At 47.4% G+C, this 25092-nt stretch overlaps 2 protein-coding genes across 7 annotated transcripts in view; one reads left to right on the top strand and one right to left on the bottom strand.

The window, feature by feature from the left end:
* Positions 1-6029, bottom strand: part of DUSP15 (dual specificity phosphatase 15) — a 58042-nt gene extending 52013 nt beyond the window's left edge. Inside the window, exon 1 of the mRNA XM_053245348.1 lies at positions 5908-6029. The gene's annotated coding sequence lies outside the window, so the exon portion shown is untranslated. The remainder of the gene's footprint in view (positions 1-5907) is intronic.
* Positions 1-25092, top strand: part of TTLL9 (tubulin tyrosine ligase like 9) — a 63800-nt gene that overhangs the window by 22620 nt on the left and 16088 nt on the right. For 4 of the 6 annotated variants that reach the window (XM_053245342.1, XM_053245343.1, XM_053245341.1 and 1 more), the window contains 9 exons: positions 2724-2816; positions 5936-6047; positions 9558-9743; positions 18177-18317; positions 19672-19762; positions 21171-21211; positions 21312-21399; positions 23762-23820; positions 24439-24635. In XM_053245342.1, the coding sequence (XP_053101317.1) occupies positions 2724-2816; positions 5936-6047; positions 9558-9743; positions 18177-18317; positions 19672-19762; positions 21171-21211; positions 21312-21399; positions 23762-23820; positions 24439-24635 (1008 nt within the window). The remainder of the gene's footprint in view (positions 1-2723; positions 2817-5935; positions 6048-9557; positions 9744-18176; positions 18318-19671; positions 19763-21170; positions 21212-21311; positions 21400-23761; positions 23821-24438; positions 24636-25092) is intronic. The other 2 variants (XM_053245344.1, XM_053245345.1) reach the window with 2 other exon arrangements.

Genomic DNA, 25092 nt, shown 5'->3' with positions numbered 1-25092 from the left:
GGGAACAGCCTATATTCTGCGACGATATCTATAACCATTGACAATAAAATTCTGGCATCCCAGGTCCTTGGGAAGGACTCGATGTCTGGATAAAACAAACCAGTCTGTGTAAATCTGTCTGACTGTGTAAACAAGAAATAATAATATACCTCAAAAGACCTTGAAGAGGTATATTATTATTATTATTATTATTATTATCATCATCATCATCATCATCATTATCATTATCATTTATATATATATAATTCTCCTGGATGTGCCTTTTGAATGTGCGTCCCGGCAGCCCAGCTGATTGGCTGGGCTGTGGACGCGCCTGATTGGCTAAGGCGCACCCAGGAGAATTGGCGGCTGCGAAGGCAAGGCGGTGGGCCTGGTGCGGTGGCAGCGGGCCTGGGCCGTGGCGGCCCAAGCCGCGGCAGCGGGAGAATTGGCTTGCCGGGCAGCCGCGGCGGCAGTAGTGGACTATGGTCGGGCAGCCATGGAGGTGAGATGAGGTGGCAGGTCCGGTGTGGCGGTGGGTCCGGCGCAGCCGCGGAGGTGGCGGCAGGCCCGGATGCGAGGTAGCGGCAGATCCGGCCGTGATGGCGGCCGCCTTCGGCCCGGCCGGAGACTGAGGTGGGAGGAGAGAGAGGTAGCCGGCCCCAAAGAGCGCACAGATGCTCTGTGCGGGGTCGGCTTGTTAATATTATTTCGATTTCTATACCACCCTTCCAAAAATAGCACAGGGCAGTTTACACAGAGAAATAATAAATAAATAAGATGGCTCCCTCTCCCCAAAGGGCTCACATTCTAAAAGGAAACATAAGACAGACACCAGCAACAGTCACTGGAGGTACAGTGCTGGGGGTGGATAGGGCCAGTTACTCTCCCCCTGCTCAATAAAGAGAATCACCACAGTAAAAGGTGCCTCTTTGCCCAGTTAGCAGGGGTCATATAAAAATACAAATCTTTGTATTTGGCCCTTAAACGTGGGGGGGGGGCAAAGGAGCTGGGAGGGCGGGCGGCCGGACGGCGGAGGGAGGGGGAATGGCGGCGGGGGGCCAGGAGTGCCGTTACTAGCGCCCATTATTCAACAGGCCGTAATTCACTTTTAGGACCATAAAATACAGAGCAGCAGCAACAAAAACAACACTCATATAAAGCCTGGGTAAAAAGCCAAGATTTCACTTGCTGTCTAAAAACTGTGCTGGAGACTGAGGAGTAGATGCCCACCGGGAGAGCATTCCAAAGTCTGGAGGCAATAACTGAGAAGGCCCTGTCCCGCATGCTCGACAGTGGAGCCTCTCTCACCATCGGCACATGGAGCAGAGCCCCCTCTGATGACCTTGTCAAGTGGGCAGAAACCCTCGGGAGCAGATGGTCCCTCAGGTATCCAGGGCCCAAACTGTTAAGGGCTTTCAAGATCAAAACCAGCACCTTGAATTGGACCCGAAAACAAATAGGCAGCCAATGTAGCTCTTTTTTCGGTGGTCCGAAAAAACCCCTTGGATTCCAGGTTCAGAATTGCTGTGTTAGAGTGTGGTTGTTGGATCTCACAACAGGCATTTCTGGGTGAAATTGATTATTTTGATCCTTTAGAATCTGGATTCTGGTGAGGTTTTGGGACCAGTACTGTTTTGGTTGCGCCACTGGATGATTTGCACTGGAAGGTGGACAGGTAGAGGGTGACCTTCTTAATTCTACTGGACCTCTCAGTGACTTTGCATTCCATCAACTATGGTATTGTACTGGACTGCATGTCAGGAGTGGGGCTAGGAAGCGCTGTTTTATGATAGCAGGAGTCCTTCCTAGAGGATGGTTCCAGCCAGGGGTATAACTATAATAGGGCCAGGGGAGGCAGTTGTCTGGGGGCCCACTGCCTTGGGGGACGGGGCCCAGAGGCAAGTCACATGACTTACTCCCCCAGCCGCGCACCCACCCGGGCTTCCTTCGGTTGTATTCATCCTCCGAAACTGATGTGCGTGTTAAGACCTGGAGCTACCAGAACAGCATGTCTTTCTCTAGTACCATGAAATGTCTTGCATTGCCCACAATTTACAAAACCTCTTTAAAAATAATTTAGGATGATGTTCTATTGTGGCACATAGGTTTATATATATAATGCTTTTTGTTACCACTATTCAGCCTCATTTAAGATTTCTTTACTTCATGAGCTGAGCTTCAGTGAGGGGGTGCATTTTAAAATCTTGTCTCTGGGCCCACTCCAACCTTGCTACGCCCCTGGTTCCAGCAAGTGATACTAGATCCCCATGGCCTTTTGCTTATGGTTGCCACAGGCATCCGTCTCATCCCACATGTTCTTTACTATCTACAACAAACCATTGGGTGAGCTCTCCCAGAGGTTTGTCACCACCAGTAAACTGATGACATGCAGCTCTACCTCTCATTTCCATCTTCCGTATCCAGGGAAGCAGTGGAAACTCTGAACTAGTAGAGATAGTTTTGGTCTGGATTGCAGTGAGCAAACTGAAACTTAATCTAGACAAGATGGAGGTGCTGTTGATCGGGAGCTCTGCTCTTCTGGGCAGACATGTACAGTCTGTCTTGGGTAATAATTAGATTTTGATTGAATTCCCATGTAGGTACACCTGTTCTGGAGCTGCAGAGCTATGATCTGATTTGCAGAGATGCTGTGAAGAAGAAGGAGGGGTTCATCATTTGCAACACTCTTTGTATTCAGAACCCTTCTATGTGTAATGCGATGAATGTTTCTTTTTTTGCAGAGAGCCCCGAGCTTGTATCCGGTTTAAGTGTGCCCTCACAAACACCATCTTAGACGTCCTTCGTCAGCGGCCAGGATGGGTTGAAGTGAAAGAGTAAGGCTTGTGTTCTTTTTCTGGGCATGACAAATTTGTGGGACAAGGGGGAGAGGTTCCCCTCCCCTCTTAATCTAAAGCACAAACACAGATTTTGGTTTCTGATTATCTCTCAGAGCAGGCTCCTGCCACAAGTTCTGTGAACCCCCCACTCTGACAAAGAAACAGGAAATAAAGCTTAAATGCCACCTTTCTTCTTTTTGTGTTTCTGCAAAGCTTCCTTCATGCCACTCATGCAAAGAGGTTCTACTCAGGAACCAAACCATGGCCACTTATATGATTTTTAAAAGCACATGCTCAGAGAATAATATGTGTAACCAGCACTGAGATCAACAGAGTGGTGGTTCACTGGGGGGTCTCTAGCCATCTTCTAACTTCTGCCCCATAGAAAGCCATCCAGTCCTCTGCTCATAGTTGCGAATAATGGCATGGAGTGGATTGAACTCACTGCTCAGTGCTGATCTGAGCCTGAACGGGTGGGAGTGTAGATTATGTCATGTGCCCTGCTGCTGCTGCTGCTGCTTGGAGACTAGCCTGCAGTGCACATTCATGCCACACAGTGTTGTTCCCAGAGGACTTCTGGGAAATAAAAGGTAGCCACTAGCTGGCTAAAGGAGCACTTCTGGCAATTTGTCCCCCTTTTCTGCTGAAATCACCCTCCCCCAATTCCAATACCTGCAAATGGGACAGTGAAGTTGGGGTGCGGGGATAGATTTTGTTCTGCATTAACATGTACAAACATACTTCTGTACCTCCATTCTCCAATCTCTCGAAACATCACTTTCTAGTCTTACTCTTCTCCCGTCCTGTTCCCACCTTTACTCTAAATAGCCCCTGGTGGTGCAGTGGTAAAACTGCCGCCCTGTAACCAGAAGGTTACAAGTTCGATCCTGACCCGGGGCTCAAGGTTGACTCAGCCTTCCATCCTTCTGAGGTCGGTAAAATAAGTACCCAGAATGTTGGGGGGCAATATGCTAAATCATTGTAAACCACTTAGAGAGCTTCCAGTTATAGAGCGGTATATAAATGTAAGTGCTATTGCTATTGCTAAATACCCTTCCATTACCACTTTCACTCTACTGTTCTCCTTCCCCCTTCCTTAGATAAGCCCACCCATCTCAACTCCGTCTCCACCTGTCTTCCAGAACCTTCATTTAGGCATCTGAAAACCAGTTTCTAAAATAAAAGAAGTGCCAGTGATCCAGTCTGTTTGGAAGTGGACATGCCCAAATGGATGCCTTTCCTTCCTAACTGTAGATAAATGGGTGCGTGAGTGGAGCAGCAAGGACATTCTGCACATACCCTGACACACCCTTTTCTGTATTCAAAGTTGCAGAACAGAGTCCTGGAGCAATGTATTGAGTAAAGCTGCACCTATCAAAATACTCCTTTCTTCTGTTCACAGCTGCCAAGTAACTTATTCTTTCTGTTCTAGCATCATGGGTTGACTTCTCTGAAGTGCCTGTCTTAGGAATAACACTCTTATTGGCTTCTTGGCCAAACCTAATCTAGCCTTACTTCCTCATTAATCTGAATTCTAAGAGGCTGTGCTGTTGCAAGGGACTGTTGTCTGAGGTGAGGCAAGGCAAGGTGCCCCAAAGTCTGCAGAGTCCTCTCCCGGCTTTCGACATGAGTCCATTCTTGACACATGCTAGTGTTGCTCTACCCTGTAATCCTACCCTGCATATTGTATCTGAAAATGAGATTGGAGTTGCCAAGCTTTTGCTAACATAAATTGTGACTGCCAGCGGTAGGCCCCTTGAGAACAGTTTCCAAAGTGTCATTAAATAATGTACAACCACGTTGCTGCCAGCTGGAGAAGAGGAAAGTGACTTTAGCAGAGCTGCTGCTCAGGTACACGTTGGCTGATAACGCACAGGAAGATAAGGAGGCCTTTCTGGACCTCCTTGTTTGCAGTGAATTCCTGGGAGATTCCTTTCCAAGAATAAACAATATATAAATCTAGAATGGGTATAACAATTCAGATAGGGTCTAAAATGGTTCGGTGATGATTTTATTGTGCTGAAAAGCAAGCAAGCTTCCAAGCTGCCTTGAAATTTTTTCCCTGTTTTCCTGACTCAACAAGATTTTGGTATAACCCAGAAGTTTTCTATCTTATTTTACTAGGACGAATACTGCAGTCCTATAAAGGATATTGACTGAGCCGTTTTGGATTCTCTGACTTTCTTTAGAACCAGCGTGGCAAACATTTTCCAGCTGCTAAGGAGATGTTAATTACTGTGGCTGTGTGCTGAATCCAGTTTGTAGGTTTTAAGAATGTGTTTATGTGTCCCATCCGAAAAGCAATTGCATCTGATTTTATTTTTGTGATAACTTCTTTCACTTCTGTTTTATCCAAATGTCATGACAACTCAGCACACCATTTCCACCAGTTTCTTTCCCCCTGCCCCCTAGAATGTGTGCCAGGGAGGCCTTTTCTATCCCTGCTTGCAGTAAAAAATGTAGTACGGGGTTTTCTAGTATTTGCTGTAGCCATGCTAGCCAACTGCTTCCATGTCAGTCCATGCACACAGACTCTTTCTTCATTGATCACAGTGGCTTTCAAACGCTGCTCCAGGGAGCACTGAGGTTCCTCATGTTGGCAGTGAGGGACTTTCCACTGAAGAATCTTTCCCTCCCTTTCCAGGTCCCATCCTGTGAGCTTCCCAAAGAAAAGAAAACCCCTAAATGTTTGCCATATACAGTATACCAATTTACTAAGGGTTTTAAAAGCAAGCTATGTAGCACCTGAACTTTCTAATAGTCTCATTTGATAATTACATGAGATCAGCCATGTTAGTCTTTATTTTAAAGAAAAAAAATTAAAAGAGTTCAGTTGCACCTTTAAGACTAATCAGAATGATTTATTCACGTAATAGCATTTGCTGGATTCTTATTTGCAGGTTCCCAGTAAACATGTATTCTTCATGATTCTGTAAGATGGATATTTTCAGGTTAATGCTGGCCGGGAACAACATATATTTATCCAATAAAAGAACCTAGATGTTTATGATGTGTTTAGTCAGTCAGTAAACAGATCCATAAAAGCAGTGAGCTGAGAGAGTAAGAGGCTGCTGGTGTTCGTACCTACCTGGGTGTTGTCTGACTTTATTTCACAGGGAAGGTGAGTGGGACTTCTACTGGTGTGACGTCCGCTGGCTCCAAGAGAACTTCGACCACACCTACATGGATGAGCACGTTCGCATTAGCCACTTCCGCAATCACTATGAGGTGAGAAAGAACCGGGCGGGAAGGCCAGGATGCTCTGGGGTGCTGGCCACACCAGCCTGTGGGATAGGGATGTGCAAACCGGTTTGGATCCGAACCACCCCCGGTTCGGTTCAGATTCGAACCGAACCGGGGGTGGTTCGTTTCGGACCGGCTCGGACCGGTTCGGACCCCTGAAAATTGGTAGGTTGGTAGCTGGCACCCAGGGTTACCTGTCACCCAAACCCCAAAGCAATCGGACACTCGTACGATTTTTTAATGAATTTTTGAAAAATATTTTTATTTTTCTCTCATAGGATATAATGGGACTCGAACCAGGCCATTATTACTTATTGTGTAGCACCCATGGGTGCCAACAACCATGCAAACCCTGAAGCAATCAGACACCCCTATGATTTTTTATGAATATTTGAAATATTTTTAATTATTTTTCACATAGAGTATAATGGGACCCGAACCAGTCCATATCCCCTATTGTGGAGCACCTAGGGTGGGTGGTAGACAGACAGGGGTGCCTACCACCCAAAAAATCCCAAGGCAATTGGACACTCCTCTGATTATTGGTGAATTGTTAAAGTATTTTTGAATCCCTCAGAGAATAATGAGGATTGTATCAAATGTATAGCTTCACGTCGGGGGGAAAGGGGTGTCGTAGAGTGCAGTGTGGTGGCTGGTAGTTCCTAGGGTGGGCAAGGAATCTACCTGAATTATTTGAAAGGAATTGGGCAAAGGGGTGATTTTTAAGTGATTTTTGAAGTTTACGCGTCTTTAAGGTTTTTCTCCATAAAGAAGCATGGAGATGTCAGCAAATGTATAGCTTCACGTTGGGGGGAAAGGGGTGTCGTAGAGTGGATTGTGGTGGGTGGTAGTTCCTAGGGTGGGCAAGGAAGCTACCTGAATTATTTGAAAGGAATTGGGCAAAAGGGTGATTTTTGGTTAATTGTTGAAGTTTACGTGTCTTTAAGGTTTCCCCCCATTAGATATAATGAAGGGTGTATCGCTTCACGTCGGGGGGAAAGGGGTGGCCTAGAGCGGTGTGGGGTTGGTGGTAGTGCCGGTTAGGGGCAGGGAAGCTACCTGAATTTTTTCAAAGGATTTGGGCAGAGGGCTGATTTTTGGTTAATTGTTGAAGTTTACGCGTCTTTAAGGTTTTTCCTCATAATAAGTTATAATGGAGCTTTCAGCAGCCCCATAAGTGCACTTGGGGGGTGCTGTGGTGGCCCAGAGCGAGTGGTGGTGTAGTGCACATAGGGTGCCAACCACCCCCATGGGTTTCTAACGGATGGGGTACAGGGTTATCTTGTTTCTGAGGTATTGAGTGTGGATTCTATGATAGCAAATGAGATTTTCAATGAGACACCATGAATCAACTCTAATATGCTATCATAGAATCCACAGTCAATACCTCAGAAACAAGAGAACCCTGTACCCCATGGGTTAGAAACCCATGGGGGTGGTTGGCACCCTATGTGCACTACACCACCACTCGCTCTGGGCCACCCCAGCACTCCCCAAGTGCACTTATGGGGCTGCTGTTGTTGTTACCCATGGGTGCTCCACAATAAGGAATAATGGCCTGGTTCGAATCCCATTATATCCTATGAGAAAAAAATAAAAATATTTTTCAAAAATTCATAAAAAATCGTACGAGTGTCTGATGGCTTTGGGGTTTGGATGACAGGTACCCCTGGGTGCTAGCTACCATCCTAGCTACTTTTCGAGATCCGAACCGGTCCGAACCTGTTTGGTTCGGATCCGAACCGAACCAGGGGGTGGTTTGGACAAAACCAAAACTGAACCACCCCCTCCTGGTTCGGACCCGGTTCGGATCCGAACCAAACCGGGCAAACCGGTTTTGTGCACATCCCTACTGTGGGAGAGGGCACCAACTGGAACTCGCATCAGCTTTCTGCTGGGGACCCCTCCCCAGCCCCTGAAAGCTGCTTCTGTACTCTTGGTTTCATGAAATCACTCTCTTAGGTTTGGTATGCAGCCTCTTGCTCAAAGCCCATTCATTGATCTGAAAATAAGATTATTATTATTTATTATTATTATTTATTCAATTTCTATACCGCCCTTCCAAAAATGGCTCAGGGTGGTTTACACAGAGAAATAACAAATAAATAAGATGGATCCCTGTCCCCAAAGGGCTCACAATCTAAAAGAAACATAAGATAGACACCAGCAACAGTCACTGGGGGGGGGGGAGTTACTCTTCCCCTGCTAAATAAAGAGAATCACCATGTTAAAAGGTGCCTCTTTGCCAGTTTAGCAGGAAAAATGAGTTCCCCCACCCCGCCCTTTAAAAAATAAAATAAAAAACCGTTTCTGGCCTTCCTGGTTGTGGAGATGGGGACAGTAACAGTGCAGTAAACCACATGTTATGCTCAGACAATCTAACATAAGGGCGTAGAAACCAGCCAGACTGTGGGGTCCATCTGACGCAGTATTGCCTACACTGACTGGCAGCGGCTTTCCAAGGCTTCAGGCTGGAGACTCTCCCAGCCCTACCTGGAGATGCTGCCAGGGATTGAACCTGGGACCTGCATGCAAAGCAGATGCTCTACCTGAGCATCTAGGGCCCCATGCCCAATCTAAGAAGTTGGACCTGGAATTGTGCATCTTACTGAGTGCTAGACATGAATGGACTCCCAACATCGTTTTCTTCTTGTACAAGCAGCTGTGAAAGACAATCTGGGTTATGGTTGCAGTGCAAGGGGAGGAAGGTTTGAACCTTTGATCCCTTCCCCTTTGAAAATCCCTGTGATTTAACACAGCTGTGCAGTCTTGCACTAGTCCACAAGTGCATATGAGACCATATCACGCCTATCTTGAAATGTCTACACTGGCTGTCAATAAGTTTCCGTGCAGAGTACAAGGTTTAGGTTATAACCTATAAAGCCCTAAACAGCTTGGGCCCTGGGTATTTAAGAGAACTCTTCTTCGCTATGAACCACACTGCCCACTGAGATCATCTGGAGAGGTCCGTCTGCAGTTGCCACCGGCTCGTCTGGTGGCTGCTTGGGGATGGGCCTTCTCCATTGCTGCCCCAAGGCTTTGGAACACACTTCCTGCTGAAATAAGAGCCTCCCCATCTCTTACTTTTAAAAGGGCAGTCAAGACGCATTTGTTCACCCAGGCTTTTAATTAGATACTGTTTTAATTGTGTTTTAATAGCTTAACTTTAATTTTAATTGTTGAAATGTTTTAGTCTTTTATTGGCTGTTTTTATTGTTTGTAAACCACCCAGAGAACTTGCGTTTTGGGTGGTATAGAAATGTATTAAAATAAATAAGTAAGTAAGTAAGTAAGTAGAGTTAGTCTGGATGTCGGCCAGTGACTGGCCTAGGAGGACCTCCTGCATTCATGATTGAGGCAAGGCTTGAACTGGGGACTTCCAGCTCATAGCGTCTGCTTCCTGCACTAGGCTAGCCCTCTGGTAAGAACCTGCTTGATGCCATTTTATATTCAGGTCTGCTGAGGCTGTCTTCATTCTCCTCTGTGTGTGTGCAGCTGACTCGGAAGAACTACATTGTGAAGAACCTGAAGCGGTTTCGGAAGCAGCTGGAGCGGGAAGCTGGGAAGCTGGAGGCCATGAAGTGTGACTTTTTCCCAAAGACCTTTGAGATGCCTTCTGAGTACCACTTGTTTGTGGAAGAGTTCCGTAAGAACCCTGGCATCACCTGGATCATGAAACCGGTAAGAGAGCTGTTGACTGAGGGAAATGAGGAAGAAACGCCCCATTCCACTCACCCCAAAATATGCACGTGTCGTCTCTGCTTTAAGCAGAAGAGGGCTGGGCTAACCACTGTGCCATACAAAGAGGGCCTGGAACCACCAGGTTAGTGGGGTCGTAGCTGAGGTGTTGAATTCCTGCTGTCCATGGGGAAGGTCTCCCAGCTTAGTTGAAAGGCTCGCGGGTAGTGAGGCTGGGAGGAGAGCCCTGCCCCTCCTAGGACAGGGCTAGATGGACTGCTGTCACGTAGGGTACCCTGCTTCCCTCTTCATTGAGGTGGGCGTCCTGAAGCTCTCTGCCTCCTTCTACCCCACACTCTGGATTTTGAGCTTGCATCAAGAATTGCCCACCTTTTGCTACATCCATCAGTTTCTTTTCTTTTTTAAAAATGGAGATTTCCAGGACAGAATATGTGAATGTCAGCCTTGTTACTTGAAAAGTATCAACAGGGAGAGGGTGTAGTTTTGTGACTGTACAAGTGGCCTTTGTAATAATTGATATGGGAGGGTCAGCATATCCCCAGTCAATGAATCTCACAGTGGCAACTGGCCTGGCTTAGCTGGGGGGTAGCAGTATGGAGTGGGGGCCACAGATCAGGCTTGCGCCCACAGGTTCTGGAAGCTGCTATCATATTTTTGTTAGTTCTTATTTTTATTTATGTTTACATTTATATCCTGGTCTTCCTCCAAGGAGCTCAGAGGTACATGTTTATGTTTATCTTCACAACAACACCGTGAGGTTGGCTAGGCGGAGAAATAAGTGACTGGCCCAAAGTCACCCAGCAGGTTTTATGATTGAGTGGACATTTGAACTCATGTTTCCATGGTCCTAGTCCAACAGTCATAGGAACATAGGAAGCTGCCATGTACTGAGTCAGACTCTTGGTCTATCTAGCTCAGTCTTGTCTACCCAGACTGGCAGCGGCTTCTCCAAGGTTGCAGGCAGGAATCTCTCTCAGCCCTATATTGGAGATGCTGCCAGGGAGGGAACTTATAGTCTAACCACTATACCATGCTGGCTCTCAGTCCTCCCTGGCTGTTAATATTTATGTATGATTTAATTAAGCAATAGCTTTTTGTGATGTGAGACTTGTTTGTTTGTTTGTTTGTTTAAAATATTTATACCCTGCCCCTCCAGTATATTACTGCTCGGGGCAGCTCACAACATTCATAGAATAGTTACAATATAAAATCAGACTAATAAAATTAACCAAATTAAACAAGTTAAAAATCCAAGCTTTTTAAAATGTTGCTGCCTATCCAGATCTTTCAGGAAGGAGATAGGTAATAGATTCCAATCAGTCAGTCATTATAATTTAATTGGAGGCCATTATTATTTCCATGTGGGAAAGTGAGACTGCAAAATAGTGGGTTGCTCAAGGCCACTTCATAAATTGATGGCTCAACTGGGATTTGAAACCCAGAGCCAACATTCTGATCCACACTCTGACCCTGAGAATAGTCTAAAGGCACATGATAGCACTGAAGTTGTGAGGGTCTGTCCCTGAGCAGTGCTTGGGTGGGAGACCACCTGGGGATTTTAAAAAAGCTGTTCTAAGCTCATGCCTTGGAGCAGGGATTCTCAAAACTGTGTCCCCAGATGTTGTTGGACTACAAATCCCATCATCCCAAGCCACAGTGGCAGAAAACCATTGTAGCTGAGGGTGATGGGAGTTGTTATCCAACAAATTTGAAAAGCCCTGCCTTGGAGGAAGAACAGAGCACAAATTAAACACATGCAGTTCTCTGTCACTGGCTTCATACTTTCACTGGAGCTTCTCTTGCCCCTTTCCAAGACCTCAATAGAAATTGGATTTTCCCGTATGCTATGATTGCTTCCAGTCACCCGTGGGAGTGGGGGAAAACTCTGCCTTTTCTGGAGGCTGGCAAGATGCTGAGCAGGGCCATGGAAGGGCTTTGCAGTTGCCGGATGATGAGAGACATTGCACATCATGACTACGGCACCACAGCGCATAATTACCCCCACACCCATCTGCGTAGCTCGCAGCAGGACAGGTCGTTTGCCGGGCAGATGAAAGCTGGAACTATCCACTTTGCCTTCTACTGCTGCAAATAAGGGGCGGGCTTCCAAATGGGGGAATGGGAGGTAATTATGCAAATGAGCGTGTGAATTACTGCCAGGAGGATAACAACCAGCGATTATCTAAGTCTACAAATGATAATTTGCGTTAATTGCCAGCAAGAAACCTTACATTAAGCCAATTTGTGCCCACATCCTCAATTAACATGGGGTGGGTGGGGAATCCAGGGTATGTGAAATGGGACTGTATTTAAAAAGGTTACAGTTACCAGCACAGCGAAGTGGAAGGATGCAGGTTGCAGAAGGCTCTGGGGGGTGTGGAAATAGAACTCACCGTCTTCTGCTTAATATATTTACTTTTATATCCCACCCCTTTCCTAGGGCTTCAGAATGGGTAGATAAAAATAGACTAAAATTAATCTAACATATTCAGTTAAATATCTTCTTGTCCACTGCATCTCCTACTAGAGAGGTCTTGTGAGAACAGATAAAGCTGCAGTCAGTATTCAGCTGTACTTAGTGGCAGGGAGCTGTAAATCCTATGTTGCAAATTCTGCATACTAAAAATCCACATTTTATGCCCTCAGTATATTAAGTCAGAATATATTGCTGTTGCTGTGCTGGCCTTAGAGAGTGAGATTCAAAAGATATAGAGTTATCTAGATTGTCATGCATTCAAGGACTTTGTGTTATTGGTAGCAGCAGTGATGCCACTGGCAGTGATTGGCTCATCTGCCTGCTTGTCACAGAGTTGATGGGCAGTTAGAGGTTCTGTCTACCTCTGGCAGACAGTCAGGCAGCTTAGATCCTACAGAGGGGCAGGGCAAGCAGAAGGCCTAGGTAAGGAGCGGGAAGGCCAAGTGGTGCTGAGGAAAGGAGAAGGCAGTACAGCAGGGGAAGAAAGGGGGTCTGGGAAAGGGAGACTGGAAGAATTAACAGCCCAAACAGCAAGGGGAAAAGGAGAAGGGAGACAAAGGAGTCCAAGAGGGGAATGAACTGGGACAGACGGGCAGAGATGGGCATGGCCACAAGCCGCAGAAGTGAGGAAGAGTGAAGCTGAAGACAGTTTGATTTGAAGCAATGCATAACCAGTGTGTGGAATTTGCTGCCACTGGATGTGGTGATGGCCACTAGCGATGATGATAATTTATTCGATTTCTATACCGCCCTTCCAAAAATGGTTCAGGGCGGTTTACATGGAGAAATAATAAATAAAAAAAGATGGCTTCCTGTCCCCAAAGGGCTCACAATCTAAAAAGAAACACAAGATAGACACCAGCAACAGTCACTGGAGGGGTGCTGTGCTGGGGCTGGATAGGGCCAGTTACTCTCCCCCTGCTAAATAAAGAGAATCACCACATTAAAAGGTGCCTCTTTGCCAATGGTTAAAGAGGGGATTGGACACATTCAAAGGTAGAATAAGGCTGTCAGTGGGTGGTAGTCATGATGGCTATATGGAATTTCCATGTTCAGAGGCAGTGTGCCCCTGGATACTAGTTATTGTTGTGAGGCAGCAGTGGGAGAAGGCTGTTGCCTTCAAGGGCACCCTGTGTCCTGTCCTGTTCTGCAGCAAAAAAACTGCAAGGGAAGGCAAAGCAAGGCAAGTTGGGTTGCAGCACCACAGATAGCTCCAAGGGACAAGTTGCTCCTACACCAGTCAGAGGTAACCTGAGCACTTAAATACCTGAGCTCAGGCTACCCCTCCTGAGCACTACTTTCTTGTCTTAGAGGGGCAGCCTTTTGGCCTGGAGTTGTTCTTGCTGTCGTTGTCGTTTGCTGCTGCTGCTGCTGCTCCTCCTCTCTGTCAGATCCTGCCAAGCCTGTTGCTGGTGCTGGTGTGCAGATACTGAGGAGCATGATGGTGTGGGAGGGTGGGAGGTGGGCTCTGGCTGTGAGAGTGCCAGATTTGGGGAGTCTAGTTCCAGAGTTCTGGTGCTGGGGCCAGGATTTGGGTCTAGTTCTGGTTCCGCCTCCTCAGGATCAGTCTTAGAGGTCAGACTACTCAGGGCAGGGATCATGAAACCTGCTTGTGGGGTTCATGGAGATATCTGGTGGACCACATGGGAGGTAGCAGGAGGGCTGGCTGGACTAGATGGACTTCTGGGCTGACCTGGCAGGGCTCTTCCTTTGAAACACTAGCTCTTGGGCTGCATGTCTCTTTGCTTAGACGAATGCGTCTGGGCATAGGAGAGTACAGGCTTGTCAGCGACACAGAGCTCTTTGTCAGTCAGTAAAGAAAGAGAGCAATAACATGGGAAGAGAGATTGAGAACCAGGTTGCTAGTGGGAAAGACAAATAATCCTCTGCCTGGGGATCCAGCTGTCCCTTCTTCAGTAACCCTTGTGTCACTAGAACTCTAAAAATGCCAAGCACTCCTACCTTAAGTTATGTTAAAGGCTGCTCATCCTTGTGGTGTGGTGGTGGGCCCTTCTTGTTCTCTGCCTTTAATTGATTCACCGGGCTGCCGACTTCCTGCATATGGGTCTGACCCACACCCAGTCTAATGGTTCTCAGAGAGGATAACTGGAGATGGCAGGCTGTCTGACATGAATGCTGGCCAAGCAATGTCATGCTATCTAGTGGGGCGTAGGCATGGCAGAGGGCACGGCAGCCATCCTTCTGTGTGTGGTAGTGTCTGTCGAGGCTCTCACCGGCCATCCAAGTCCAAGCCCTCTTGGCTTCGATGGCTCCTTGCACTGCTGAGCTCTTTGCTACTTTCAAACAGCTGCCACTTAAATGTGGCAGCCAGGGGACGACACTCTCACAAAACAGTCTGCAATAAAAATATCTCTTTCTTTTCCTTGCAAAATGTTCTGCTGGGGGAAAAAATACGTGAGCCTTAAAACTGGGAAGGTAATATACGAGGCTGAGGTGTGGACATTTTAACAGCCCAATATCTCACTTCCTGCGAGGCTCAGAAAGCTTGCTTTATCACCGGAGGGAGCTGGGATTCCGGGATTGCTGTGCTGGTTTCAAGTGAGGCTGCTGGGGGAAGGCCACAGGGATGCGGAGGGCTTTTGATAGGCACACGGCACATGGCTTTTGATAGACTCATATGGCATGAGAAGCCCTTTGGAGCAGGCCACAGAGACACACGGTGGGCCACAAACACGCACATGGACAAGGAAGTCTGAAAGCCCCGTGCAGTCCAATGTGCTCTGAATCCTGTCACATGCTTTGTTATATAGTAATGAAATGCCCACAGATTCTAGGAATGTGCATGGAAGTGTGGCCATGAGCTGGTCTTGTGGTAGCAAGACTGAATTGTCCCCTTTGCTAAGGTTTGCATTTGAATGGGACACTCCATCATGTGGGGGCACTGTGAGATATTCCTCTCAGGGGATGGGGCCACTCTGGGAAGAGCTTCTGCATACTTGCATGCTCCTGCCTTCTTCCCTTGGGGAAAGTGTTTGGAGGGTGTTTAGTTCAGGAAAAACATTACCAAGGATGGGGAGACATGTGAGAGGGATACATAACATTGTGAATGATAGAGAGAGTGGCTAGAGAGAAATATTTCTTCCTCCTCTCTCATAACACTAGTCCTCAGGACCATCCAGTGAAATGGATTAGCAGTAGATTCAGGACAGACAAAAGGATGTACTTTTGCACACAGTGCATCATTAATGGATTGCATTTGCTGCCATAAAGGTTGGTGATGATCACTGATTTAGCTGGCTCTGAAAAGGCAATTTTCAACAAGTGTTTTGAGGAAAAGTCTGTCCATGGCTGTTAGCTATGATAGCTAACAGGAATCTCTGCAAGGAGAAGCCTTCTGCCTTTGAGCACAGAGAAGACGTTGCTCTGGTGCTCTGCTCATGAGTTTCCCAGAGACATCTGGCTGCAGCCACTGTTGGGAACTGAAGGCTGGATTAGAGGGACCCACCTAGGTCAGATCCAGCAGAGCTCTTCCTCTCTTCTTATCACAACCTTGGGTTGCCAGATTTTGCTGGACTACAACTCCCACCATCCCGGGCCAAAGTGGCTAGAGACTATGGGAACTGTAATCCAATAACATCTGGGGCCCCATTTGAGAGCCCTCCAAAAAGCGGCTGATGGATTGATAAGGGATTCATGGTCGAGTCTGCGAGTCCTCGAGGGGTAACTCTGCAACCCTGGTTTACAAGCCAAAATGGCTGTGAAGAAAACAGCCCAGGAAAAACTTTCCCAACTCATTCCAAGAGCAGAGGAAACTTTTGCTTGAAATGTGGAAGAGGTGGCCTGTATAGCAACATGCAGCAGCACCATAAAGGTTTTACTGACTCTTCTCTGGGATGGCCAGCATAACTCACCTGTGGCACCGCCACTCATGAGTAATGCCACCGTCCCAAATTTGTGCCTGTAAAACCTTTATATCATGGCAGACCATCAAGCATTCCCTTTTATATTGCAAAATAAAACAACAGCATCAGCTTTAGAAGCACAGCAGGGAGAAGGTGGTGAGAAGCGCCAGAGTGCCACTGAGCTGCAGCAGGGAAGTCGCTGGATGGCTAGTTTTTCAAGAAGTCGGGTTCTCACCTGGTCTTGTGGTAGCAAGCATGAATTGTCCCCTTTGCTAATCAGGGTCTGCCCCGGGTTGCACTTGAATGGGAGGCTGCATGTGAGCACTGTAAGATCTTCCGCTTAGGGCATGCAGCCGCTCGGGGAAGAACATCATCTGCTTGCTTGCATGCAGAAGGTTCCAAGTTTCCTCCTTGGCATCTCCAAGATAGGGCTGAGATTCCTATCTGTAACCTTGGAGAAGCCGCTGCCAATCTGTGCAGACATACTGAACTAGATGGACCAATGGTCTGACTCAGTATATGACAGCTTCCTATGTTCCCAAGAAGAGTTCAAGGCATTCATGGGACACTTCTTAGTGGGGCCTCAGAAAGGGACAGTGTGCTCTCTTTAAGCAGGCGGTGGAGGGGCAGGGGCGGCACGCATAAATGTATATATAGAAGGCCCCAGGTTTAATCACTGGCATCTCCAGGAAGGGCTGGGAAATACCCTTGCATGAAACCACAACGAAATGCTGCCAGTCAGTAGAGATAATACTGAACTGGTTTGATCAGTGGTCTGACACTACTGAAGGCAGCTTCATACAGCTGTTCATATAGCCTTGCATTAAAGATATGATCAGAGTTCTTTATGCAGGATACTACCTTATACCAGGATTGACGAGCAATATCAGGATGGCTTCCTGAACTGCCCCAAGCCACTTTTGGAAGGGCGGTATATAAATAAAATAAAATAAATAAAAATAAATAAATCTGATGGCAGGAGTGTGCCCTCTGTTAAAGAAACGGAGGAGCTGGACCCAGCAGCTTTGCTCCTGGATGCCCAAATGGCAACTGTGACTCAGAGTGCTTTTGCCCATCTTTGGCTGATGCACCAACTGCACCCAGTTCTGTCTTGGTTAGACCTGGCCACAACTATCCATGCCTGAGTTGTCTCTTGGTTGTCAGTCGGGCTGCCCTTGGAAGACCCTCTGGAAACTTAAGCTGGCCCAAAATGCAACTGCAGGGGATTTGACAGATCCAAGGCTTTAGAATCACAGCATGCCATTGTGGCTCCAGCTGCATCGATTGCCTGGGCAAGACTCAAGGTGCTGGCAATGCCCTTGAAAGCCCTAAATGGCAGAGAGCCAAGGTGCCTTCAGGACCGCCTTCATCCAGCCTAGTCTGCCTCTCCCTTGAAATCATCTGGGGTCCCCCTCTTATACTTCCCACAGTGTTCTAGCTGGTGGTGACACGTGAGAGGGCCTTCTCCATGGTGGCTCCCACAATGTCGGACTCCTTGCTAAATAAGATGCGGTTGGTGTTCTCCCTTCCCGTTATTTGGCACAAGCAGAGAACCCTGGCCTTTCAGCATAACTTCCCTGATTTTCTTTGGCTCTTCAGTGTTTTCAATTCCCTTTTGCCATTTATCTGTTTGTTCTGGCACTGCTGTCTTTTGGGTGTTTTATTTTAAATTATTTTATTGAGGTTTTTAATGTGTTATTGTGAACCATTTTGGGTCTCTTGTGGAGAAAAGCGAAGTATACATTTTTATTTTTTTTAAGAAGCACTGTGTGGAATATGGCCTCCAAGTTCTTGTGTGGGCGATATTTTGCTGCTATTATATTGTTTGAATAATTAGTTTGATATTGTTTTTATTGTTCCTTATTTTATTGTTGCTGTTAGCTGCCCTGAGGAAGGGACCATAAGCAGGACACATGTTTTTCCAAATAAGCCAACTGTGATCCATTAAGTGCAGATTGCAGACAGCCCTGGAAACCAACCGTCTGTGCGTTGCTGCTTGCAGGCTACTTTCCCTACACAGGGAAGCAAGTACCAGTCAGATCAAGGGCCAGTGACCTCCTCTCTCCCCTCCTGCAGGTTGCCCGGTCTCAAGGGAGAGGCATTTTTCTCTTCCGGAAACTCAAGGATGTGATTGACTGGAGGAAGGTGAGATGCCTCCTTCTTCTCACCTCTCAGGAAGGGATTATTTGGGAACAGCCCGCCTTAAAGCTTTGCTCGGTGAGCAGCAGCACTTAGCACCCGCTGCTAGAGGCTGGGGCCCCTGGCTTCCTCCTGCGCTCTGCTTGCAGGGTCATGTGGGGGGGAGGGCCATTGTGTGGGTCATCCCACCATGGGGCGGGCTGGGTCGGACGGAGGGCTTTTGGTCTCTTTCACTCCTATTAATTCAGTCCTCTGAGACAACATAGCACCGCCCCCAGAGAAATCTGGACTTTGTAGCCTTGGGTGTTTCTGTGCAATGTCACCGCTTCTGCTGCTGGGGAAACCTGGGAACTGCGGTCCAGAGAGAGTGCTGAGCAAAACGCAACTTGCTCTGGGCAGCAAGCCCAGCGTCTGAATTCACTTTACATCCCCACAGGCAGGCTGCTGTCTTTCAAAAGTCCTCCTAATAGGACAGCCCATGTAATTTATTCTTTTCCAGCCCCACATGTGGTGGTCAGTCAAACCTTGATATATATATATCACACACACACACGTATGTTTTCATGTTCAGGGCATGGCCTCCATATTTGGGGGTTGAAAGGAATCTTCCTCTAGGTCAGGTAAAGGAATTACCTTATTCCTCTTTTGGGCGGGTAGGACAGGGATAGTATTTGCTTCCAACTGCTTCAGGTGCTTGCAGACATCCTCCAGCAGCCCTATTTTGTTTTTAAATTTTTGCATCTTGCCTTTCTTGTCATAAACAACCCAAGGTGGCCTACAGTAATAAATGAACAATATAGAACACAAAAAAAGCAAGGTGGAGATTCCACAAACAGTCTCACACCCTGCACAAAGGTGCTCTGCAGCCCTCCGGTGGTCTGCCAGCTTCTGGGGCGTGGCAGCCTGGGGTGTGGGAGGAAGTCCTGCAGGTGGACTGGAAGGCCAGTGGGTCCCTCCTCCAGTGACCCTGGATTTCTGGGATTTGTGTCACGGCATGTTGCACAAACGGGCAACCGTCAGGAGCCATGACAGTGACTTAGTGCCAGGGATGCCTGTCGGTTGAGGGCCAGCGGTCTCAAGCAAGTGAGCCAAGCTGCAGGGCAGGGCAGGGTTCTCAAACCTGGGTCTGGGGATGATGGAAGTTGAAGTCCAACAACATCAGGCCGGGGGTGGGGCAAGTTTGAGAACCCCTGGCAAAGGCAAAACCCTCGAGACGGTCAGCCTTGAGTCTGATCTCAGGAAAAGTTCCTTTCTGGCATCAAAATATTAAATAAATAAATAAATTATTAAATTAAATTATAATTATATTATATTATATTATATTATATTATATTATATTATATTATATTATAGCAAGCAGCCTAGAGAAAAAGGCAGGCAGGCCTTAGATGCTGGTTCCATTGCAATCTGAGTCACATGGCTTCTTTCACAGGATGGTGTTCGCTGCGATGACCAGAAAGATGAAATCCCCGTTGAGAATTACGTAGCTCAGCGCTATATCGAGAATCCATATTTAATAGGTGGTAAGTCTCTGTACCCGTCTACAGTGTGACTTCCCGTGCTAATCATGGTCATTGGCCAATATTTTGATGCAAGTTTTGGGCAGTATAGAAATATTTTAAATAAATAATTTAAATAAATATAAAGGGCAGCCCTCCATCGACCGTGGGGACCCACTGGGGCTGCTGTGCAACTTCTAAGGCAACCCCAAAGGTGTAGCAATGGGGCTGCTGTGGAGTGGGTGCCATGCTGTGCAGCACTAGAGAGGCACTGCTCTGTCTTGGGGGAAGGAGCAGCTTGTCATAATGAGCTGGGGGCAGGGGGGAGCGGGGAGAAGGCACAGCTGCCTCTGCCTCTCACCTCACACACTACCTGCAGGCTGGCCATTCGTCAGGTAGAGCTGCGCAGTTAATTTTGCAGCTCCAACTGACAAATGTCCGGCCTGCAGGCCGCGCAGCTCTCATTAACACTGGGGCAGGGCGGGATGGGAGAGAAAGGAGCAAATGGAGCTCTAGGAAGGAGAGGCAGCTGTGCTGCATTTGCCTCTCCTCTCTGTTCGTAGCTGCAGGGCTGTTGTGGGTTTCAAGGGGAGTGTCAGCCAGTGCTTCCGCATATTTCCTCGTTGTCCTTTCCATTGTTCGACCTTTGCGGCTGCCTTGAAGTTGTATAGCAATCCCAGCAGGTCCCTGCCATCAATGGAGGGCTGCCATAACTTGGCCAGAGTTAATAAAGAGGGACAAATTAACCAGTTGTGGGGCATTTAGGTGCTCACCAATGGAATCATGACATCCTCGGCACTGCTCTTAAAACGACAGTCAGCACAGACAGTTCTGAGCTAGATGGACCAAGGGTCTGACTTGCTATAAGTGTGCTTTCATATGTTTTTGAATTTGGAATCCTTCCCCCACCACACACCCCCTTTTACTGGTGGTTATAAAACCCAAGATTTAGGAAGCTTCCCTTCTACCGAGTCAGACCCTTGGTCCATCTAGCTCAGTCCTGTCTGCACAGACTAGCAGCGGCTTCTCCAAGGTTGCAGGCAGGAGTCTCTCTCAGCCCTATCTTGGATAGAACTTGGAACCTGCCCCAAGGTGCTTCCAATCTGAATATGTCATCGTTTGGTTCTGGCACATGAGAAATCAAGAGCACAGATTGTACAGTGGGCTGTGGGACACCTCCAGCCTCAAAGGCAGGATGCCTCTGAGTACCAGTTGCAGGGGAGTAATGGCAGGTGAGAGGGCACGCCCTCAACTCCTGTCTGTGGCTTCCAGCGGCATCTGGTGGGCCACTGTGCGAAACAGGATGCTGGACTAGATGTGCCTTGGGCCTGATCCAGCAGGGCTGTTATGTTCTTATGTACAGTGTCTTATGTATAGTGTCTTATGTTCTTATGTACAGTGTCTGATGCATTATTTTTCTTTGGCTTTGCAGGTCGGAAGTTTGACTTGAGGGTGTATGTCCTTGTCATGTCGGTGAGTGAATGCGTGAGCATGCCTGTCCCCCTCGCCCATACTGAGGTGATTGCTAGCTTGGGGGGCCTTGCTATTCACCCCGTGTTTCTCTGTCTTCTAGTACATCCCCCTCAAGGCCTGGCTGTACCGAGATGGCTTTGCTCGCTTCTCCAACACACGCTTCACTCTGAATAGTATTGACGACCATTGTATCCTGCCCTATCCATGCTTAACATAGGCTGCTTGTCCTTGGGAAAAGGCAGGTCCATTTTCCACTGGACACCTCCACCCTTAGTGCAGGAACCCAGCTTTGCAGACAGCAGAGCCCCTTCTGAGGCAGAGCTGGTCTTGGTCAGCTGAGAGGAATCAACAGAATCTGAAGTAACTGACATGTCTATGCTACAGCAGTTGTGAGCAGCCCTTCCACTCCCCTTTTAGGGTCTGTGAGGTCCCTGAGGACCTTTGGAGCATCCTTACCACTCTTTTTACTCTGGCACCTCAGAGGTTATGTGGTAAACTGGAGGTTATGTGGTAAACCAGATTAGATGGTATAGCAAATTATTTAAGCCCAGCCTTTGTCTCAGAGCAAGCCGACATGGGGGGAAGAAAAATGCTGATTCATTCCCTCCATGTTTGCTCAACAAAGGCTGTTCCTTTAAACTTAACAATTTCTTGGTAGATATATTGCTGCCACCATGCCCACTTTTTAACAGAGTTTAATCCCTCCTTGGTGTGGGCAAAATTCCAGGGAAACTCTCCTTTTACCAATGGAAAACGTGGTAAGAAAACTTGGTATGATGCTGAACAATTAAGATTGAGGCATGTTTGCACCAGAGTAAAAAAGCCTTTTTCCTGAGTTAAAAATCCACTCAGAGGCAGATAAAAATACAAAGAACGAAAATAGAAAAACTTTATTCAAAATACTACAGACTGCTTCAGTCTAAGGCTCTCTCAGCTTTAAGTTACAGGTAAAAGGAACACTCAGTAACTACAAGAATACTTCAAAAAGTACCCTTGATATTGGGATGGCACACTTTAAAAATTGTGGTTACTCAGTTGTATAGAACATAAATGCAAGAAACTACAAAAAGCCCCCTTGAGAGTTGACAGAGACTTTTACAATGCCCTAGTTGGAAAAGGGCATTGGCTCAGTTTGCCTTGATTTGTTATGTTACAAATAGAAACACAATAAACCATTTGTAGGGATCTGCCTAGCACAAAAAGAGAGAAATCTAATGCGAGTTAGCTAACAAACTGTTCTCTTGTTAAACATTTCCCCGAAGCCAAAGCCCTGGCTTCTTTCCTGAACTCACAAAATCCATGGTAGAGACTTTAGGCCGCGGCAGTCATCCTGGTTGCTGCCATTGCCTGGCCAGCCAACCTGTTGTTTGCCCTGCCTGGCTCCAACTGAGCACAAAGATAGCCTTCGCTTCCTGCTGCCAGGCTCTCTAGGTCCCAGTCATCGTGTGCTGAGTGGCTGATCCCCAGAGGTCACTGCCTGTCAGTCAGGTCAGGGTTAACTTCTGGTTGACTCTTTAGGAGAAAGGAAAAGCTGTCCCTGACTGATCATAACAGATGGATATCTGGTTGCTCCAGGTTTACCCTTGGGACTAAATCTACCCATTACCAATAGCTGGCTTAAAGAGCAGCAGGGTTCTTAGGAAGTGTGAGGGATGAGTGACTGAATTGAGCGTTACCAGCTTCCAATCTCCCCGCCACATATATATATACACACACACACACACACACACACACACACACACACACACACAGACCCACCCTTTCCATTGCTTTTCTGAAAGAAGGTGGAGGGAACCATTGGAATTGCAGAATTCCACCAAGTACAGTTTGGCTCTAAGATACACAATTTGCAAGGACATGCTTGTCCCCATGTGTTGCTTGTACCTTGAATTTTCAAGTACAAGCTTAAAGCATTGGGCATGAACACCTAAAATAACATACGGCCATGTGTGAACTGATGCCTAGACCAGCCCTCTAGCTCCCAAGTAAAGGCAGCATGCCATAAAGTGGTACACATCAAACTCAGGACTCTCTAACCACACAACAAATCTTGGTCTCTTCTAGGTTATGGCAAGATACATTATTATTATTATTATTATTATTATTATTATTATTATTATTTTACATTTATATCCCGCTCTTCCTCCAAGGAGCCCAGAGTACTACATACTTGAATTTCTCTTTCACAACAACCTTGTGAAGTAGGTTAGGCTGAGAGAGAAGTGACTGGCCCAGAGTCACCCAGCTAGTTTCATGGCTGAATGGGGATTTGAACTCAGGTCTCCCCGGTCCTAGTCCAGCACTCTAACCACTATACCACGCATTTCCATTTTCCTAGTAAATGTAAGAAAATGTTGTCCATTTTTTTTTCTGTCTGTGTTTTCCGTCCAGTGACTGGAGTTCTGAGGCTAGGTAGCCAGTTACATGAGTGGGAGGATAAATGAATGGGCCGCTGAAGCCAAAAGAGGCTCTTAAGAGCCAAGTCCATCTTCTGGCTCCTAAGAGCATCCCTTTCCATTTGCACAATCCTTACCTCCCACCTCATGCCAGATGTTCACCTGACGAATGTAGCTGTGCAGAAGACAGCCCCTGATTACGATCCCGAGAAGGTGAGTAGCGATGACCCAGCAAGTAAATAGCTCAACCGTTCCTTGTCTCTGGGACTGGTGGTGTTTGCAAGTGGGAGGCCGCTCAGCCATGGGGCTCAGTGAGTGGCTGTAGTGACAGCAACAAGCCCAGCTGCCCAATTCCAAGACAGATGCCCCATTTCAGCAGGCATGTGTAGGTCCTTCCCCTGCAAGCCCAGCCTCAGCCTGACTTTCCAACTTGCCTTGCAGACCTACACTCCTTTGAGTCACATACTAGTTAAACTTACAATGTCCTCCCCTTGTACATCAGGTGGGGCAGTCCATCGTTTCTTTAGAAAAATCAAACAGCACCACCAGCTGTTTAAATATGCAAACTGCTGGAACACCACAAATGCAGAACATCCATGTACAGTTGAGTCGCAAGCCTGCAAGAACTTAGGCAGACAGCTCTTTTGTCTGTCACATTTCTATCTCCAAGTTGCTCAGGGCACTTACATGGGGCTTCTCCTGTTTAATTCTCATCACAGCCCCTTAGGGAGGTTAGGCTGTGAACAATGAGCTTTGAACCCAGTCCTCTGCAGTCTGAGCCCAGCGCTCTGCCCACTGCACTCTGCCACCATTGCTCTCTTGTGTGGGCAGGGCTGCAAGTGGATGATCCAGCAGTTCCGCCTCTTCCTGACGGCCAAGCATGGGGCAGAAGCAGTAGAGATCCTCTTTGCTGAGATGGACAACATTTTCATCAAGAGCCTGCAGAGCGTCCAGAAGGTCATCATCAGCGACAAGCACTGCTTTGAACTCTATGGTTACGATATCCTGATCGACCAGGACCTGAAGCCGTGAGTGGGTGGCCTCTGGTCTAGGCAGCTGTGGATGCTGCAGAGCAGAAAGTCCCAAATTTGCCATATTGGGGTGGGAGTGGGGAGCATTGTGCGGGGTAGGGGCACACAATTCAAAAGGAGGAGGGGAGAAGGTGGTGCAAGGCTATGGGAGTAGGACTTTTGGAGAAAGGATCCCCAGGTACCTGCAGTCCACTCTCGACTGTGGTGATGGCTACTAGCTTGGGTGGCTTTAAAAGGGACTTCGGCAAGTGGCTCTTTCCCCGTCCTGCTACTTGAAGTCTTTTAACTGCAGATGCCAGAGACTGGAGAGCACAATGGTTAGCTGTGGGTCCTCTCTGCACATTGGAGGCACATCTTGAAAACTGCCAATATTCCTCAGGCACACACAATTCTGCAATCTCCAGGGTTTCCATCAAATAGCAGGAAGGTGCATTTCTTGTGCATCCAGGAGGCA

Source organism: Hemicordylus capensis, chromosome 4, assembly GCF_027244095.1.
Source record: "Hemicordylus capensis ecotype Gifberg chromosome 4, rHemCap1.1.pri, whole genome shotgun sequence".
In the NCBI taxonomy this organism is placed as follows: domain Eukaryota; kingdom Metazoa; phylum Chordata; class Lepidosauria; order Squamata; family Cordylidae; genus Hemicordylus; species Hemicordylus capensis.
The sequence above is the reverse complement of the archived record's forward strand: the minus strand, read 5'-3'. Positions and strand labels throughout refer to the sequence as shown.